The sequence below is a fragment of the Gymnoscopelus microlampas genome (genome assembly GCF_963454915.1).
Source record: "Gymnoscopelus microlampas genome assembly, chromosome: 2".
Lineage (NCBI taxonomy): Eukaryota > Metazoa > Chordata > Actinopteri > Myctophiformes > Myctophidae > Gymnoscopelus > Gymnoscopelus microlampas.
In genome coordinates, this window is record NC_139939.1 from 21781550 (window position 1) to 21803007 (window position 21458).

General features: G+C 37.2%; 1 protein-coding gene across 2 annotated transcripts in view; it reads left to right on the forward strand.

Annotated features, from left to right (window-relative positions):
* Positions 1–21458, forward strand: part of LOC311062151 (protein mono-ADP-ribosyltransferase PARP14-like) — a 45952-nt gene that overhangs the window by 18672 nt on the left and 5822 nt on the right. Inside the window, exons 2-15 of one of the 2 annotated variants that reach the window (XM_084080985.1) lie at positions 7839–7948; positions 9657–9684; positions 12194–12250; positions 12430–12597; positions 12848–12973; positions 13271–13372; positions 13622–15809; positions 16138–16234; positions 17117–17338; positions 17810–18031; positions 18787–18895; positions 19371–19520; positions 20157–20219; positions 20525–20710. In XM_084080985.1, coding sequence (XP_083937111.1) covers positions 7839–7948; positions 9657–9684; positions 12194–12250; positions 12430–12597; positions 12848–12973; positions 13271–13372; positions 13622–15809; positions 16138–16234; positions 17117–17338; positions 17810–18031; positions 18787–18895; positions 19371–19520; positions 20157–20219; positions 20525–20710 — 3828 coding nt within the window. Of the gene's footprint in view, positions 1–7838; positions 7949–9656; positions 9685–12193; positions 12251–12429; positions 12598–12847; positions 12974–13270; positions 13410–13621; positions 15810–16137; positions 16235–17116; positions 17339–17809; positions 18032–18786; positions 18896–19370; positions 19521–20156; positions 20220–20524; positions 20711–21458 lie in introns of those variants that run through there. The other variant, XM_084080986.1, reaches the window with a different exon arrangement.

Genomic DNA, 21458 nt, shown 5'->3' on the forward strand with positions numbered 1-21458 from the left:
TAAAACATATTGATAATCATCACAGGTGTACAAGAGACCATGGGGAACATTAATATATAGTTGTTGGGTGATAACTATGTTTTTTGGATTTTTTTCGATTTTTCTAAAGATTACATTGAAATGGATGGGATTCTGTAATATTTCAATAATTTATTATTAATAATTGCTGCTGTAAAACATATTGATAATCATCACAGGTGTACGAGAGACCTAGGGGCACATTAATATATAGTTATTGGGTCATAACTATGTTTTTTGGATTTTTTTCCCGATTTTTCTAAAGATTACATTGAAACGGATGGGATTCTGTAATATTTCAATAATTTATTATTAATAATTGCTGCTGTAAAACATATTGATAATCATCACAGGTGTACAAGAGACCATGGGGAACATTAATATATAGTTGTTGGGTGATAACTATGTTTTTTGGATTCGTTATGATTTTTCTAAAGATTACATTGAAACGGATGGGATTCTGTAATATTTCAATAATGTATTATTAATACTTGCTGCTGTAAAACATATTGATAATCATCACAGGTGTACGAGAGACCATGGGGAACATTAATATATAGTTGTTGGGCGATAACTATGTTTTTTGGATCTTTTTTGATTTTTCTAAAGATTACATTGAAATGGATGGGATTCTGTAATATTTCAATAATTTATTATTAATAATTGCTGCTGTAAAACATATTGATAATCATCACAGGTGTACAAGAGACCTAGGGGCACATTAATATATAGTTGTTGGGTGATAACTATGTTTTTTGGATTTGTTATGATTTTTCTAAAGATTACATTGAAACGGATGGGATTCTGTAATATTTCAATAATTTATTATTAATAAGTGCTGCTGTAAAACATATTGATAATCATCACAGGTGTACGAGAGACCATGGGGAACATTAATATATAGTTGTTGGGCGATAACTATGTTTTTTGGATTTGTTATGATTTTTCTAAAGATTACATTGAAACAGATCGGATTCTGTAATATTTCAATAATTTATTATTAATAATTGCTACTGTAAAACATATTGATAATCATCACAGGTGTACAAGAGACCATGGGGAACATTAATATATAGTTATTGGGTCATAACTATGTTTTTTGGATTTTTTCCCGATTTTTCTAAGGATTACATTGAAACGGATGGGATTCTGTAATATTTCAATAATTTATTATTAATTGCTGCTGTAAAACATATTGATAATCATCACAGGTGTACAAGAGACCATGGGGAACATTAATATATAGTTGTTGGGTGATAACTATGTTTTTTGGATTCGTTATGATTTTTCTAAAGATTACATTGAAACGGATGGGATTCTGTAATATTTCAATAATGTATTATTAATACTTGCTGCTGTAAAACATATCGATAATCATCACAGCTTTACAAGAGACCATGGGGCACATTAATATATAGTTGTTGGGTGATAACTATGTTTTTTGAATTTTCTATGTTTTTTTGAAAGATTACATTGAAATCGATGGGGATTCTGTAATATTTCAATATTTTATTATTAATAATTGCTACTGTAAAACATATTGGTAATGATCACATGTGTACAAGAGACCATGGGGCACATTAATATATAGTTGTTGGGCGATAACTATGTTTTTTGGATTTCTTATGATTTTTCTAAAGATTACATTGAAACGGATGGGATTCTGTAATATTTCAATAATTTATTATTAATAATTGCTACTGTAAAACATATTGATAATCATCACAGGTGTACAAGAGACCATGGGGAACATTAATATATAGTTGTTGGGTGATAACTATGTTTTTTGGATTTCTTTCGATTTTTCTAAAGATTACATTGAAATGGATGGGATTCTGTAATATTTCAATAATTTATTATTAATAATTGCTGCTGTAAAACATATTGATAATCATCACAGGTGTACAAGAGACCTAGGGGCACATTAATATATAGTTGTTGGGCGATAACTATGTTTTTTGGATTTGTTATGATTTTTCTAAAGATTACATTGAAACGGATGGGATTCTGTAATATTTCAATAATTTATTATTAATAATTGCTGCTGTAAAATATATTGATAATCATCACAGGTGTACGAGAGACCATGGGGAACATTAATATATAGTTGTGGGGCGATAACTATGTTTTTGGATTTTTTATGATTTTTCTAAATATTACATTGTAATGGATGGGATTCTGTAATATTTCAATCATTTATTATTAATAATTGCTACTGTAAAACATATTGATAATCATCACAGGTGTACAAGAGACCATGGGGCACATTAATATATAGTTGTTGGGCGATAACTATGTTTTTTGGATTTGTTATGATTTTTCTAAAGATTACATTGAAATGGATGGGATTCTGTAATATTTCAATAATTTATTCTTAATAAATGCTGCTGTAAAACATATTGATAATCATCACAGGTGTACAAGAGACCTAGGGGCACATTAATATATAGTTGTTGGGTGATAACTATGTTTTTTGGATTTGTTATGATTTTTCTAAAGATTACATTGAAACGGATGGGATTCTGTAATATTTCAATAATTTATTATTAATAAGTGCTGCTGTAAAACATATTGATAATCATCACAGGTGTACGAGAGACCATGGGGAACATTAATATATAGTTGTTGGGCGATAACTATGTTTTTTGGATTTGTTATGATTTTTCTAAAGATTACATTGAAACAGATCGGATTCTGTAATATTTCAATAATTTATTATTAATAATTGCTACTGTAAAACATATTGATAATCATCACAGGTGTACAAGAGACCATGGGGAACATTAATATATAGTTATTGGGTCATAACTATGTTTTTTGGATTTTTTCCCGATTTTTCTAAAGATTACATTGAAACGGATGGGATTCTGTAATATTTCAATAATTTATTATTAATAATTGCTGCTGTAAAACATATTGATAATCATCACAGGTGTACAAGAGACCATGGGGAACATTAATATATAGTTGTTGGGTGATAACTATGTTTTTTGGATTCGTTATGATTTTTCTAAAGATTACATTGAAACGGATGGGATTCTGTAATATTTCAATAATGTATTATTAATACTTGCTGCTGTAAAACATATCGATAATCATCACAGCTTTACAAGAGACCATGGGGCACATTAATATATAGTTGTTGGGTGATAACTATGTTTTTTGAATTTTCTATGATTTTTTGAAAGATTACATTGAAATCGATGGGGATTCTGTAATATTTCAATATTTTATTATTAATAATTGCTACTGTAAAACATATTGGTAATGATCACATGTGTACAAGAGACCATGGGGCACATTAATATATAGTTGTTGGGCGATAACTATGTTTTTTGGATTTCTTATGATTTTTCTAAAGATTACATTGAAACGGATGGGATTCTGTAATATTTCAATAATTTATTATTAATAATTGCTACTGTAAAACATATTGATAATCATCACAGGTGTACAAGAGACCATGGGGAACATTAATATATAGTTGTTGGGTGATAACTATGTTTTTTGGATTTCTTTCGATTTTTCTAAAGATTACATTGAAATGGATGGGATTCTGTAATATTTCAATAATTTATTATTAATAATTGCTGCTGTAAAACATATTGATAATCATCACAGGTGTACAAGAGACCTAGGGGCACATTAATATATAGTTATTGGGTCATAACTATGTTTTTTGGATTTTTTTCCGATTTTTCTAAAGATTACATTGAAACGGATGGGATTCTGTAATATTTCAATAATTTATTATTAATAAGTGCTGCTGTAAAACATATTGATAATCATCACAGGTGTACGAGAGACCATGGGGAACATTAATATATAGTTGTTGGGCGATAACTATGTTTTTTGGATTTGTTATGATTTCTCTAAAGATTACATTGAAACGTATGGGATTCTGTAATATTTCAATAATTTATTATTAATAATTGCTGCTGTAAAACATATTGATAATCATCACAGGTGTACGAGAGACCATGGGGAACATTAATATATAGTTGTTGGGCGATAACTATTTTTTTTTTTTTTTTTCGATTTTTCTAAAGATGACATTGAAACGGATGGGATTCTGTAATATTTCAATAATTTATTATTAATAATTGCTGCTGTAAAACATATTGATAATCATCACAGGTGTACAAGAGACCATGGGGAACATTAATATATAGTTGTTGGGTGATAACTATGTTTTTTAGATTTGTTATGATTTTTCTAAAGATTACATTGAAACGGATGGGATTCTGTAATATTTCAATAATGTATAATTAATACTTGCTGCTGTAAAACATATTGATAATCATCACAGCTTTACAAGAGACCATGGGGCACATTAATGTATAGTTGTTGGGTGATAACTATGTTTTTTGATTTTTTTATGATTTTTTGAAAGATTACATTGAAATCGATGGGGATTCTGTAATATTTCAATATTTTATTATTAATAATTGCTACTGTAAAACATATTGGTAATGATCACAGGTGTACAAGAGACCATGGGGCACATTAATATATAGTTGTTGGGCGATAACTATGTTTTTTGGATTTCTTATGATTTTTCTAAAGATTACATTGAAATGGATGGGATTCTGTAATATTTCAATAATTTATTCTTAATAATTGCTGCTGTAAAACATATTGATAATCATCACAGGTGTACAAGAGACCTAGGGGCACATTAATATATAGTTATTGGGTCATAACTATGTTTTTTGGATTTTTTTCCGATTTTTCTAAAGATTACATTGAAACGGATGGGATTCTGTAATATTTCAATAATTTATTATTAATAATTGCTGCTGTAAAACATATTGATAATCATCACAGGTGTACAAGAGACCATGGGGAACATTAATATATAGTTGTTGGGTGATAACTATGTTTTTTGGATTCGTTATGATTTTTCTAAAGATTACATTGAAACTGATGGGATTCTGTAATATTTCAATAATGTATTATTAATACTTGCTGCTTTAAAACATATTGATAATCATCACAGCTTTACAAGAGACCATGGGGCACATTAATATATAGTTGTTGGGTGATAACTATGTTTTTTGAATTTTCTATGATTTTTTGAAAGATTACATTGAAATCGATGGGGATTCTGTAATATTTCAATATTTTATTATTAATAATTGCTACTGTAAAACCTATTGGTAATGATCACAGGTGTACAAGAGACCATGGGGCACATTAATATATAGTTGTTGGGCGATAACTATGTTTTTTGGATTTCTTATGATTTTTCTAAAGATTACATTGAAACGGATGGGATTCTGTAATATTTCAATAATTTATTATTAATAATTGCTGCATCACAGGTGTACGAGAGACCATGGGGAACATTAATATATAGTTGTTGGGCGATAACTATGTTTTTTGGATTTGTTATGATTTTTCTAAAAATTACATTGAAACGGATGGGATTCTGTAATATTTCAATAATTTATTATTAATAATTGCTGCTGTAAAACATATTGATAATCATCACTGGTGTACGAGAGACCATGGGGAACATTAATATATAGTTGTTGGGCGATAACTATGTTTTTTGGATTTGTTATGATTTATCTAAAGATTACATTGAAACGGATGGGATTCTGTAATATTTCAATAATTTATTATTAATAATTGCTGCTGTAAAATATATTGATAATCATCACAGGTGTACGAGAGACCATGGGGAACATTAATATATAGTTGTGGGGCGATAACTATGTTTTTGGATTTTTTATGATTTTTCTAAATATTACATTGTAATGGATGGGATTCTGTAATATTTCAATCATTTATTATTAATAATTGCTACTGTAAAACATATTGATAATCATCACAGGTGTACAAGAGACCATGGGGCACATTAATATATAGTTGTTGGGCGATAACTATGTTTTTTGGATTTGTTATGATTTTTCTAAAGATTACATTGAAACGGATGGGATTCTGTAATATTTCAATAATGTATTATTAATACTTGCTGCTGTAAAACATATTGATAATCATCACAGCTTTACAAGAGACCATGGGGCACATTTATATATAGTTGTTGGGTGATAACTATGTTTTTTGAATTTTTTATGATTTTTTGAAAGATTACATTGAAATCGATGGGGATTCTGTAATATTTCAATATTTTATTATTAATAATTGCTACTTTAAAACATATTGGTAATGATCACAAGTGTACAAGAGACCATGGGGCACATTAATATATAGTTGTTGGGTGATAACTATGTTTTTTTGAATTCTCTATGATTTTTTGAAAGATTACATTGAAATCGATGGGGATTCTGTAATATTTCAATAATTTATTATTAATTGCTGCTGTAAAACATATTGATAATCATCACAGGTGTACGAGAGACCATGGGGAACATTAATATATAGTTGTTGGGCGATAACTATGTTTTTTGGATTTGTTATGATTTTTCTAAAGATTACATTGAAACGGATGGGATTCTGTAATATTTCAATAATTTATTATTAATAATTGCTGCATCACAGGTGTACGAGAGACCATGGGGAACATTAATATATAGTTGTTGGGCGATAACTATGTTTTTTGGATTTGTTATGATTTTTCTAAAGATTACATTGAAACGGATGGGATTCTGTAATATTTCAATAATTTATTATTAATAATTGCTGCTGTAAAACATATTGATAATCATCACAGGTGTACGAGAGACCATGGGGAACATTAATATATAGTTGTTGGGCGATAACTATGTTTTTTGGATTTTTCGGGATTTTTCTAAAGATTACATTGAAATGGATGGGATTCTGTAATATTTCAATAATTCATTATTAATAATTGCTGCTTAAAAGCATATTGATAATCATCACAGGTGTACAAGAGACCATGGGGAACATTAATATATAGTTGTTGGGTGATAACTATGTTTTTTGGATTTGTTATGATTTTTCTAAAGATTACATTGAAACGGATGGGATTCTGTAATATTTCAATAATGTATTATTAATAATTGCTGCTGTAAAACATATCGGTAATAATCACATATTGTAAAGGACACACATGGGCACAATAACATTTAGTTGCTGGGTGATAACTATGTTTTTAGATTTTTTTATGATTTCCCAAAAAATACTTTAAACTGCATGGGATTCTGTAATATTACAATATTTTATTATTAATAATTTGTGCAGTAAAACATTTCGGTAATAATCACAGACGAGAACATTAGACACAAACTATGTTTTTAGTTTGTTTTATTACATTTTTACATGTATATATTGAAGTAACTGGGATTTACGATTTCATTGAACGCACCATCAGTTCGCCTAACCGCAAAAAGCCACGTAGCTGCGCAATCATTTTTGAAGCACGGCTGGTGCGACCGACTCTCTCTGAAGAGCGGCCAGCGTGACCGCAGTCATTTGGGGGTCCTTGACATGAAAAAGTTTGAGAACCACTGTCCTGTCCTAGACAACCAACAGCCCAGGTCTTGCCCAGCGTTAGCTGTAGTATACAACCCTCGTAGACGTATTTACGATTCTGATGAAAACGTCAGAATCGTAAATACGTCTACGAGGGTTAGCCCAGCGTTGACCGGGCCAGAATCTTAACCCCCCTCCGAGGGGGTACGCCTCTGTGTAGGCCTACTTTTAATGTATCTTGTGTGTGCATGAGCCTTTGCTCTGGCCTTTTGACTGTGCTCTTAAAATGTTCTTTAATGTTATTAAATGTTCTTTTGAACGTTCTATTACTAGATGATAGGCCTATATGTTTTATTCCGAGATAGACTATAACAAAACCTACTGTGGGTTTTTAAGTTTAAATACTATTTATTTTACAGTAAAAAAGAGAGTCCTTGCCAGGGATGATCACGAAATTACCATTGAAAATGCAAGCGTTAAATTGCACCTGTCACCGTCCAATGATGACACTGAAAAGCCTTCTCAACAAGTGAGTATAAACGCTATTTGTTGTTTTGTGTGTGTGTGTGTGTGTGTGTGTGTGTGTGTGTGTGTGTGTGTGTGTGTGTGTGTGTGTGTGTGTGTGTCTACTGTCTATTTTAATCTTGTGAAATTTAACATAGGGGGTCAGGTACAAATATTGTAGAAAGATCCACTTTTATGCTGTGACTGTGTGTGAGACTCATTTTGTACCTTTTGACCATTTCAACTTAACTAGTAGCCTACTAAGGCCATTTTACCTCCAGCACCAGATTTGGAGTGTATTTTGTTTGCAAGAGTTTTACTGCCACTCAGGTGGAAATCATATCATGTGCAGATAAAAGGTCTTCTGACATTTACAGCACATTTATAATAGCCTACATCACATGATTTCAATGAATCAGATAGACAATACAATGTACAACAGTATCCACACATGACTAACTATGGTCTGATGATCATACGACAAACTACATTTCAGTGAAACCTGTTTAATGCACTGATTAATATCTTATGAATATGTTCATTTTCTGACATCAATTCCTTTTTTCATATTTAAATTTCACCCATAATACATATGAATTGTATTTGCTCGTATTACAACTTTCACAATTCTGTAGTTCATTAGATAGTTGTTATAAAGATTTTTGGTTCTTTCCAGTCACTAGTCATCATACTAATTGTCGAATTATTATCAGCAGTATTCCCCTTTTCTCTCCATTATTTATCTAAACCTAACCCTGACCTGTGTTACACTACTCTGAATGCCATAAGCGTCATGATATAAAGATTGGTGTTTGTGCTTCAGCTCTCCATATCTTTCTGGCTATGAACTGTTAAACTTGATACATGTTTTACATTTTTTGTTGAATATTTGTCTCCGCCAGGCCGAAACGTATGTTTTGCACCCCGTCCGTGTGTGTCCGTGTGTGTGTCCGTAAGAAACTTCGCACACACACACTCTGGATGCCAATTCAGAACCTCTGCCCCAAATTTGTCACATGGGCCTGTTACAGCGCCACCAGGAGGCCGCTTTTTGCAAAACAACTTCTTTGATATTACTCCTTCAGACTTTATACAAATTTCACGCAAATCGGTACACATGATCTCTATAGTCATGTGATCAAGACGAATCTGTTTGATTTATCATATACCATCCTGATTGGCTAAGATTGACATCTAAAGTTTGCAGGAGTGGGCCGATTGCACACACATTCACATTACGTTGAGGAACAAATGCCACCCTTTCAACATTGCGCCACCAATAGGCCGATTTTTGCAACACATTCTTTTTTATTACTCCTACAAATGTTGTCCAAACATCACGTAAAAATCGGTACATATTATCTCAAGTGATCAAGACAGATCCGTCCGATTTTTCACATTCCAGCCTGATAGTTGAATTCCAAACACTGCTGGCCCATACTAACCTACTTGACCTGGCGGAGACCTGTGCTCTAAGGAGCACATTTTCTAGTTATATTATGTAGTCATTGTGTGTGTTGAATGAGTTTCATGACCCTTGAGACATGCATCTAAAGTTTGATACTTGAATAGGTGCCAGTTTGACAATAAGCCTTATTTTCTGTCTTCAAAAGCATATCCTTTGGTGATATGTTATTTTTTTAAATTCTAGAATACACAGTAGGGCCTATTTGTATGTCTTTTGAACAAACTAATAAACAGTGATCATTGTGTATGTGTCCTCCTCTCTCCAGACCCCTCCAAAAGTTGACAATGTCGCAGGTAAGATCATTTCAAAATATTTGTGTTTCAAAATCTGAACATTGTGGGAATTTAGGTTACAGACATACTTAAATTAAGTACTGCAGTAGGGGCACAGATGGCAGAGTGGTTAAGGCGCATACCAAAGACAGTTCTATCAATATAAACTAAGGCAGAAAAGCCCCCAAATAGTTATTTTTTAAGTTTAAATTTCCAGTTTACAAGAAGCAACCAATAGTGAAGAGGACAAGAGTCATCACCGTCGTCTCCAGGAAGTTGCTTGGTCATTGCTTTGTCAAGTTAGCCTGATTATCAGACTGAAGCTGCGTGGAGCTTCAGTCTGAAATTGGCTCCAGTGTCGGGGATTACAAGGGGGAGGGGATTAGAAATTCCCTAAACCAATCCTAAGAGATCCCCACGCCCACCTCCGCCTCTCATTGGACAACGCATTTTGTACCGGAGAAGTCTTAAGCCAAATTCCAATACCGAAAATCTCGGCCACTCGCTCACTCCCACTCGGTCACTCCGACTTCCAACCGGAAGTAGTCGCGGTCCAATTGTTCATGTGCTTCTTGGAGGAGGCGAGTGGAGTCGAGTGGAGTCGGCGAGGAGGCTCTCCACTTCCGCATTGAGCGAGTGTACATCAAGTGTATGCTCGACCACTCTCAACAGCTCCTCCGCGGCAGACTTCCGCATCACGTGTACACTTTTTTTTGTTTTTTTCCCCTTCTCCCGTGACGTATACATGGTCCTCCTCCTCCACATGTGCCGAAAACACCGGCCGCACCCCCCCCCCCCCCTCGCCGCCGCCGCTCACTCGTTGCGCATCTCTCACACACACACACACACACACACACACACACACACACACACACACACACAGTGTAAAGTAACTGAAAAGACCGCAACAAGCCACTGGCTTTATTGCGTTGTTGAATGATATAAAGCATAATACAATTATACATTGTAATATATTGTGCACACTTTCTGTCTCAAAAGCTGTTTCTATTCGTGCATGCCTCAATGCAGTACACGGACAACTATAAATGACTGAGACAAAGATTATGTTAACATTTTTAACTTCTGGGACGAAGAAAAAGAAAAGAAAACGGGAGGTGCGCGAACAGCGCGATGGAGAAGAAGGACCCGCCGATATTTAATATTGTTTGTTGGTGAAACAATCATGACTGATACACATGAAAGAAGACCCTTCACAGCTAAATAGAGAATTTTACATTTTAAGAATCGGTTCAGAATTGAATGAGTACGACTATAGTTAAATGTGAACCGGTTTCTGCTATAAATATGCATCCACCGTTCTGCGCGCCCCTTGGCTGCGACGTTTCCTTTTTGCCACGCATCTACACTTCATGGAGTACATTTTTGTACTGGGGTTCTGGGGACTGTACGAGCAATAAGAGGGACAGGTCAGGATTAAATCAATAAATGTAAGTTTGCTCATCCTGGCGCTCACTATTTCAGGAATAAATGGCTTTGCACAATAATGTAACTATAAAGAGAACGATGTGGCCATCCATCCACATTGATGAATTGTCTATTCTTATATTCTGTATTATTCTATACCTGCATATTATTCTATGCATAGTATATTTTCATCCACGCCTCTGCTGCTCTGGTCCAACTGTGTGAGACGTCATAAGTGATCGCGGAATTTGCCGTCTCTTTGAAATGACGCGCTGAGTGTAGTCCGATCCTTTGAGGGCAACCGCTCCACCACTCGTCCTCTCAAATAATCCTCGGCTCCTCGCAGGGGCGGGGCTTAGGCGCGAGTGGAGGAAGCGAGGAGAGTGAGCGAGTGACCGAGTTTTGGGGAATGGAATTCAGCTTTAGGTTCACATTTACAACTCCAGACCAAGAGGCAGTCCACTCAGAGAGTGGGCGGGGTCTATGGTATGGAACCAGGCTATTGTCAAGTACCAGTTAGGAAGCGTGCCGTTTCTAAGAACATTTTCACGGAACTAATCATTATTAAATATTAATAAGATTCCCTGTCATCATTCTGTATAATGGGTATGGCCAAATGGTTTAAACACATTTTTATTGATTTCACTGTCTATCCACTCTACCTGGGGCAGTAAATGGTAAACACAGTTTGATGTAAAATAAAACACTTTGCTTGATTTGTTTCTTTGTTGTTGTGTTTTTAGGGAAGGTGCTTTTATAAACCCCAGAGGTTATTGTTCAACATTATAGCTGTAACAATTTATATTGTATTTTTCAAAATCCATTACAAAGTCAAAACCAAAACCAAACCGCGATGTCCCTGTCTAAAGTCTGGCTGTATGAGTATTTTAATGCATGCAATGTTGCTACCAGATGTATTGTACTGTACACACATGACAACACAGCTTGTGCCTTGGATCTATTGTATGTCATCTCTATCCTTGCTTTTCTGTATAAATAAAGTATGAAAGTGCCATAAACATATTTTACATCTGTTTAGCTTCCGTATCATAGGTACAAATACAGGATGTGAATTAACTAAACTGAGCTAAATATTATCTGTTAGATTTGGTGAACAATCCAGCTGATGCTGATGACGGATCTGGACTCAGAGGCTCTACAGGTGAGGAGAGCAGTATAAAATTAGCAGACTTTATGGCAGTCCTTCATATTGGGAGGGTATCAGGATTCAGGATTGGATTTCAAACCAGTGGGTGGAGGTTTGCTAGCGTTTGCCTTTGAAAAATAATCAGCCAAGGGAAATTATTGATCATGTTTTTTTCCCCTTTACCTCTGAGTTAGAGTCTGCACATGGTGTTGCCATGGTTCTGGAGAACATCCCTGAGCACATGAACAGAGACATGCTGTCCATGGTGGTGGAAGCCGTCTCTGGGCTTGATGAGAGGAGCTTTAGTTTGGAGATCATCTGGGAGACAAAGAAAGCTGTGGTGACCCTCAACAATCCCACTGGTAGGAACAAACTTAGTCTACAGTACACCTGTTACTTTACATGAATGATATAAGCCACCTTGTAGCTGCTCATTTGTCATTGAAGTACTGGGGTTGAATTAGTTCTCTCTGAAATGTCAGGATATCTAATCCATGTACAGTATAGGATGAGGAAGAAAAGGTAATAGCAGGAATACATTTAGTGAAAGATTCGGCAGGAAACATGACGGTATGATGTCGGATGATACTGATACAGTGACATTTTCTTTAGCTGTGGACAGATTTCTGAAAGCTAGTCTGGGAGATGAGAGGTTCAAGAGGCATGGGCTGGCTGCACGGCAGCTGGAAGGAGCACAGACTGTCCGAGTGGAGAACCTCACACCGGTTGTGATTAAAGGTACACGTCTCTATATTTCACATGTTTTATTTACTTGTAGACATTTACCTGGTCATTATGCCACCTAATGTCAACTTCTCCATCTTGGCAGCACGCAGTGGTTGAATGATCTATATTCTTTAGAGTTGTATTTATTTATTTGTTAGTTTGTTTGTGTTACTCCTGAATAAATGGATGGATTTACTCAGCCAGCATGTGAAGTGAAAGCAAAGAGTTGTGAGACGTGACTATTTTACAGAGTGGTTAATGATGTGAATGGTGTAAAATGTCCCTGAATTTGACAAATTACTTTTGCAGAGATGTTGGAAATCTACTTTGAGAAGAGCTGGACTCGGCCAGTCAGCATCAGCATGATCCCTGAGGAAAAAGCAGCTGTTGCCACCTTCGATGATCCTAAAGGTGAAAAGGGGAAATGATTACCAAACCATAATACTAAGTATATAACAAGCTATCAGTTAAGTACACAATTAAGTATGCACATTATGTATTTGATTTACATACAATTATTTAGTAAAGGTTTAATGATTTGGTAATAGTTTTGTAACTATAAACTATTAAATGAACAGATGAAATATTCAATACACTACGCCTGCTGTCACTTTCCTATACTCAATTGTCCTGGTACTTTTCCAATGACTTCCTTTCCAGTTGCAGAGACAATATCCAAGATACAAGACCATATTATATGCAAGGTCCCTGTCAAGGTGTACCCCTTCTATGAGTCCCTGGGCACTGCCCTGTATGGCAAAGACAGACCAACATGGAAGATGCCTGAACCTTTCACAGAGAATGTCCACCCTCCTGTCTGGGAATTCCTCCTAGTGAAGAAACAGCAAAAAGCCATCAACCAACAAATGTTCCCTTACTTCTGCAATGTGGATTTAGAAAACCCTGAGGCAAAGCTCAGCCCTCTGCCAAGTCTATTGAAGCAAAAGGATCTGACAGCAAGACAGGTGGATGAGTGGACAAACAATGCTTTGGAGGCCTTCAGAAAGCTCTTGAGCCAATACATTGCTTTTGACTGTGTGAATATCCCTGCTTGGAAGATGATGGAGAAAGATATCCGTTCAGTAGTGAAAGAAGACGCAGTGCTGGTGTTGGATGCACCAAAAGGGATGCTGACTGTGGCAGGGCGGGCAGAAGATGTGAATCGGATCCAAGGTCCTGTAGAGGATATCATCCTCAATGCTGTGCGACAGATAGAGAGGCAGCGAGACAGCGTATCAGAGGCAATTGACATGTGCCCGGCCTACTACTATATCCTACAGCAGGAAGGGTTGCTAAAAGCGGTGTCAGATATCTCTCAGGAGTTGCACCTGTCCTATCAAGATCCCACCAAGAAGACACTGACCATTTCGGGCCTTGAAGCAGAGGTCTCTAGAGTTAAGTGTTGGATCACGGAGAGAGAGCTCAGAATGTATAAGAAACCCCTGGATGATTTGGGCCCATGTCTCCTAGACTTCCTCAAGTCAGTTGATGCCATGGAAATGTCGCAGGACTTATTCACATCTCAGGGAACCAGTGCCATTTACAGCACAGACGGAAGCAGGGTTCTTCTCACAGGAAGTTCTGAGAATGCTCTGGTCGATGCAGAGCGGAAGATGAGGAACACATTTTCAATGCAGTCTCTGCAGGTGCAGGATGAGAAGGTAGTAAGGATGCCTGAGTGGATGGAGTTGAACACACAGCTGGTGGAAACCTACACAACCTCAAAGAAAATGGTGCTTATAAATCTCCACCCAGAGAGAAAAGGCACAATAACAGTGTCCGGCTTCCTCAACCCAGTCAAAGAGGTCGCCCGCATCTTGGAGGAATTTATTGTAAATTACTCACAAGTTGAAGAAACCATCCGTGTCAAGTCCAATGCTGTGGTCCAGTTCATCCAGGATAGAAAAATACAAGAATGGACCAGTTTCGCTACAACAAATGAAGTGAGGGTCAATTTTGATCCCAGCCCGCCAAGAATCAACATTTCTGGTGGGCGTCTCCATGTCCAGAAATCCAAGGCCTCCCTACAAAGTTTGGTGGCAGCTCTCTGCACTGATGCACACACAGTGGACAAGCCTGGGGCTAAGAAGTACTTCCTGTCTCAAGAGAACAAGTTCCTTACGTCGATCAGAGACGTTGACTGCGTGGTGGTGCTTCAGCAGCACAAGGAGGAGGATGAAGATGAAGACGACTATGAGGAAGAAGGTGGGGTCGGAGGATCGATCTACTGTGAAGTTCAGACGGCCTCGGGTGTCCTGGTCTCGGTCTCGAGGACTGATATCTGTAGCGTCAGGGTGGACGCTGTAGTCAATGCTGCCAACGAGGACTTGAAGCACAACGGAGGTGTAGCTCTGGCGCTGCTCAAGGCCGCTGGGCCACAACTCCAGAAACTCTGCGATGACTACATTGCCAGGCATGGACGTCTGCGACCTGGGGATGCTATTGTGACAGATTCATGCAACCTGCCATGCAAGTATGTAGTTCATGCTGTCGGCCCTCGGTTTTCTGATTCAGACAGGAAGACGGCAGTGTCACGGCTAAACCTGGCCATTCAGGAGAGCTTGAGGCAGGCGGCAGTGAACAACTGCTCTACTCTTGCCGTGCCGGCAGTGAGTTCTGGGGTGTTTGGCTTCCCTCTTGAGCTTTGTGCTGAAACCATTGCTCAGGCTGTATGGGAATACTGCAATACTGAGAAAGCTCCCGGTTTGCTGACTGAGATCCACCTGACGGACAATAATGACCAGGCTGTGAGGGCTCTTGCCAAGGCTGTTAACAATAAGTTCATAGACCTCCAGCCAAAGATGACTCTACCACGACAGGGAAGCAGCAGACATGCTGGATATTCAAGGTATAAATAAAGTGAATGAATTTTCAATCATTTGGTCTTGTAGAAGACATGTATACTACCAGGTTGTTTGGGCAGTGGCAATTAAACGGGAGGACTTTGGTCTTGAACAAAGTTTAGAGGCTGCAAATTGTTTTGAAAAGGCTATACCATGTATCCTTTCTTTTCCTCTCCCAGTGCTCACCAGGGATGAGGCCAGTGGGGAGCCAGGGGATCTGGGGGATCCAAATGTTCGCCTATTATGACGTGCCCAGAATAGGTTCCCTTGTGTTCAAGTTAACTTCTCCAACGTGTTGACATCATTGTTCAGTTCTTTTGTGATTTGTCACAGGTATAGGAGACTAGACCATGAAATAGACCTTGAAACCACACACACTCAAGAAGGACTGAAGATTTGTCTCAGAAAGGGAAACATCCAGGAGCAGGATGTAAGGACATCCAGTGTGCACATTAGAATTTATCCTGTGCACCGGATAGGGATCGACCAATTATCGAAACGGACAATTGTCGGGAGCCGGTATTCATGATCAATATAAAAAATAATCGAAATGAAAAAAATGTATTAAAAAAGCCTCTTTGATCACTACAAATTGATATCGGTATCGGACATGAAAAACCTGAATCGGTCCATCCCTATTACCGGATCCTTTTCACAACTGACATTTGTGCCTACCTAACCCTAACCCTTGTGTTGTGGAAAAGTGTGAGGTGTAGTCAAATAAGTAAATTCCACACAAAGGGTACACAATGTGATGATACAAAGTTAGTTTATTGAGAGTTCTTAAGAGAACAGAACACATCATACAATCACTCAGATTGTCAAATCCTGTTCTAATCTGTGTACCTTGATATAGTTATAAACATACCGGCATCATTTACAACAAATGCGAGTATTATTCGCTCATTAGCTTCTGGCTATAATTTGGCAAGCATTCTAAGCATTCATTAAAAAAGGTTATTTGAAGTTCACGAAAACAATGGTAAATGATACTTTTATTTAAATACTTTTATTGCAATTAGTTCATATTACATTTCATGTTGCAGTACACAAATTACATCTTGCAATTGTTTTGTTTTTCTTTTTATATACACCCAGTGTTACAAACTAAATTGAAATGCAGTAAACAAAAAACATAATTACACAAATCTAAGTCTGACATGAGTCCATATATCTAAATCCATTATCAATGTGTGTCATTTGACATTCACAAACAGAAAGAAACAAAGCAAAATATACAAGGCTAATACTAATAATGCTAAACTGGTAAATTATACTTAATGAACGTTTGTCTATCACACTTGGTTCCCAGACTGATGTCATTGTCAACACCATCTCTGAAACCCTAAACCTGGACACAGGAGGTGTTTCCAAAGTGATTCTGGAGACAGCCGGCCCGAGGCTCCAGTCTGCGGTCAAACAAGGAGCCGGTTACGGTGATATCATTGTAACAGCTGGATTTAACCTGAAGTGTCAAAAGGTCTTCCATACCATCTGCCCCCGCTGGGACAAAGGGGCCGGGCAGGCAGAGGAGGTAAATGGTGTACTGTAGTTATAGAAAGAAGGTCTGGGGAATTTAGGGTTGGGGGGTCCAATTCATTGTTTAGCCTAATTGATACAATCCCAGATGAAGTCAAACTTTATTTGTCCCTAATGATACATTGTTGGTGCAATACCTAAAGCACAAAAAATACAACATATCATATTTTTCTGTATAAAAGGAACACAGGAGACTTACAGTATAACCTGCGACCTCAAGGGAAATATTTAGTTACAATGCCAATATTCTACCCACTCTTTCCTGTACAGTCAAGTAAACTTGAAATACTTTTAAAGAAAAAAAACCTGACCTTGCTTTCCTACAGTTGCTTTTCATACATATGAATGTTAGTGATAACATTCATAATATTCTGTTTCTTTTTTTGTTTTCATAAACGTGCTTATGTGCGAAAATTGTCATCCTACAACTCCAATCAATAATATTGATGCTGTCGTTCTGTTCCAGAAATTAAAATCCATCATCAGATATTGCCTGGAAGAAGCAGAGAAGCTCAGAATGGCGTCAGTGTCTTTCCCAGCGATTGGCACTGGTAACATGGGTTTCCCTAAATCTCTGGTGGCCAGAGCCCTGCTGGAGGAGGTTCACATCTACAGCCAGAGGAGAACACCCCAGTATCTGAGGGAGGTGGCTGTGGTACTGCACCCTAGTGACACAGCGACTGTGGAAGTGAGTTCCTACATTTCATCTCAATTCAGTTCATCTTTAAGTCTAGTTTATGCTTTGTCAATATTTTCTTGACACTTAACCCATTAAGACCTGAGGCCGATTCTACAAATGCCTTCTAGATCAGTAGTTCTCACACTTTAAGATTTTAAAAAAGAAATTAAAAAATAGCAGATATACGAGCTCACAGCTTGTATATCTGTACAATGTACAGATATACAATTGTATACTTGTATACAATTATATAATACAATATAATATATTGTACAATATATAATTATATTGTACATACAATATAATACTTGAATGTACATCTGCAATTTTTTGAATAGCCAACGCTAAAATCTAAAAGGACACAGATGCTTTCCCGGTTTTAACGGGTTTAGCCTTTAGTTCAACTTGAGTCAAAGAAAGTTTGTTTCAAGTATTTTTTTGTGTATAGCCCTTAATCACTGTTAAAGTCTCAACAAGCTTCACTGGCCCAAATTTAACAAAGGAAACAAAATGACACACTGCCATTCATCCAAATTGATTCAACTCAACACAGATCAGTTTCATTCAATCATCGATTTAATACAAATTGATTCTAATAATTTGACTGTGCATTCATATTGCACAAGTATACACTGGCTGGACTAAAACTAAAATGCAGAGCTATGGAGACCTGTCCATCTAAAGGTAGAAATGACCATCCTCTTAGCATTGCCACCTTTCCAGAACGTGTCAGTTTTTATTATTATCCTGTTCTTGTTTGTCAGAGTTTTACCAGAGAGTTCAAAGGTCAGAAGCCGGGAAATCATCAGGGAGCACGTGCTTTTGAGCCATCATCACCCTCTAAATCTACTGTACAATCCCAGCAGACCACTGGTAAGATTTTCCACCTGAAAACATTTATTTTGATATCCCTTTCTATAGCTTTTCTTTCTCTATTGATGGGGAAAGTAAGGGTTTAGCACATTTTGGACCTACGTAGGACAGGTATGTGCCTAGAGGTGGAGGTCTAAACCACTCAGTATCTACAACCCACTCTACTATCTACTACACCTTGCGTTTGTCCTCCATTCACTCCATCACTGGAAGGTTTTCTTTGCATGTATGCATTTACTTCACTGGAACAATCGTAGTCTAACTGCCTTACATAAAGGCTCTTTGACACCAGTTGTTGATGGAAAAGAATTGCTACTCAATCCGTTTCTTCTTCTCAGCTGGTCAGGAGAATTGAACCTGGACCCTTATTTACCAAGCCTGACTCTCTTCTCGTGTGTGTGTGTGTGTGTGTGTGTGTGTGTGTGTGCGCGTGTGCGTGCGTGCGTGCGTGCATGCGTGGGTTTGTGTGCGCCAGCATCCTTTAGCCAAGTGCCATCCCCTTCTCTCGGTGTGTACCAGATGAAGATGGGTCAGCTAAACTTAGAAGTCTCATCGGGAGACATCACTAAGGACAACAGTGATGTTATCATCAACTCCTCCAATAAGGATTTTAACCTCAAAATGGGTGACTATGACCTTTAATCATTAAACTCTTTGGTGAGAGTTAGGGGGGTCACTATACAGTCTTCTACTCTAGTCAATATACCGTTGATTCATGGCGCTTATCAACAAATAAGGAATAGAGGAAAGTGAGTTTGTGTTGCACAATATTAGTTGCTTGTTTCTGTCAGGGTGTGAGACAGGAGTATAGGACCTAAGCGCTGAAACGACAAGGGTATTTAAATTCAAGGGTATTTAATAAGAAATAAACAGGATACACAAGGAAGCGAACTGGAAAACCTAACTATTATGGGAAACACTAAACTATCTGTTCCAGATCTGTAGATAGTAGATACAGATCTGGAACAGACAAACTCACAGATGACAAAAAGTTATAAACTGGCAATGAACACACTCAAACACAGGGCTTAGATAGACACAGGACTAGACATGGGTGAACTCAAAGGCAAATCAATACAGGGGGATTGGCTGGGGTACAACAGGACACTGGTGGAGAACATAACTTATTAAAGGGTAGATGAGACAAGACAGGCAACAGCTACAAGGAGAACAGGAAACACCGGGACGATACCACTATATAAGGTACAAGGAGACAGATCCTGATAGTTCAAAAGGTCAATATTGTGTCATTTTGATCTAGGTGTCTCCAAGGCCATTTTAGACAGCGCTGGATTTCAAGTGGAGTTGGAATGCTCAAGGCTTGGTATGTTTTCATTTGAGGATATTTCATTTTTATAATGTGAACCATAAAAGGGCTGCAGATTATCAGTAAATGAGGGCAAATAATTAAAAAGACACTGCTCTTGATGGACAAACTATAGACGTACATCCATATGTTTCAGCCACTGGAAATGCCATTGTAAAATTATACAATATATCTATCTATCTACAGTAAATCCATATAGATGCAGTATATAGATGTGTTTATCCTTAAATTATGTAGTATTTCTTCTGAAAATAGCTTCTGTTTATCATTGTGTTTGCCATTCACTTTCTGCCTTTCTGCAGTTAACTCTCCTAGTCACCAGTCATCATCCATGATACTGACATCAGCAGGATCTCTCCCTAGTCGACACATTCTCCATATCATAGGGCAGAAGGATCCTGCCATGGTCAAAGATGTGGTCTACGATGTGCTGAAGTTCTGTGAAGAACAGAAATTCACCTCTGTCGCCTTCCCTGCCCTTGGAACAGGTCTGTGTACTGCTCTACACTGTGTTAAGTTGGTGTGACATAATTATCACATTATGCATTACAATTATATAATACAGTATAACATACCCAGGCTTTATTTGACCTTGGTAAGGGGGGTGATAAAAGGAGAGGGGGATTAGCTTGTGCTGATTGGTCAACTGCTGTATAACCCCTAGGGCTGGTAAGGCAGCTGACCAATCAATGCAAGCTAAAGCCATATGTTGCCTAGGGGCTATACAGCAGTTGACCAATCACTACAACTAAGAGTTGTCTGTGGACGGCATAAATGTTATGTGTTTATGTAAAACAAGGGGTGTCAAACTCTTTTTTGGTTGCAGACTGGATTGGTCAGTATGCAACTTTGTATGGTCCGGATTTCTTTTTGTGTGTGCTTCCAGTGCTGAAAGGCACAAATTCTATCATACTTGTATTCGGTTACAGTGCACAACACTTCTTAGGCTACTGACCTCAGGTCTAGGACTAAACAGGAATGTGTACACTATATTACTTTATTTTCATTTTATACTGTGTCAGGCATGTACTGGCGTTTTCTGCCTGCACTGTCCAAGCATCCAACCGCCTTTCAGCACATCTATGGTACACACTGCGTTGTATGACAGAGGGAGGTTTACACATGCCACTTATATAAACAGAAGCCTGATGAACTATAAATGTATTGAATTTTTTAGGGGGTACTAGATTACACTATTGATTTTGCATTAAGAATAGGTACATTCTGAGACGCTTT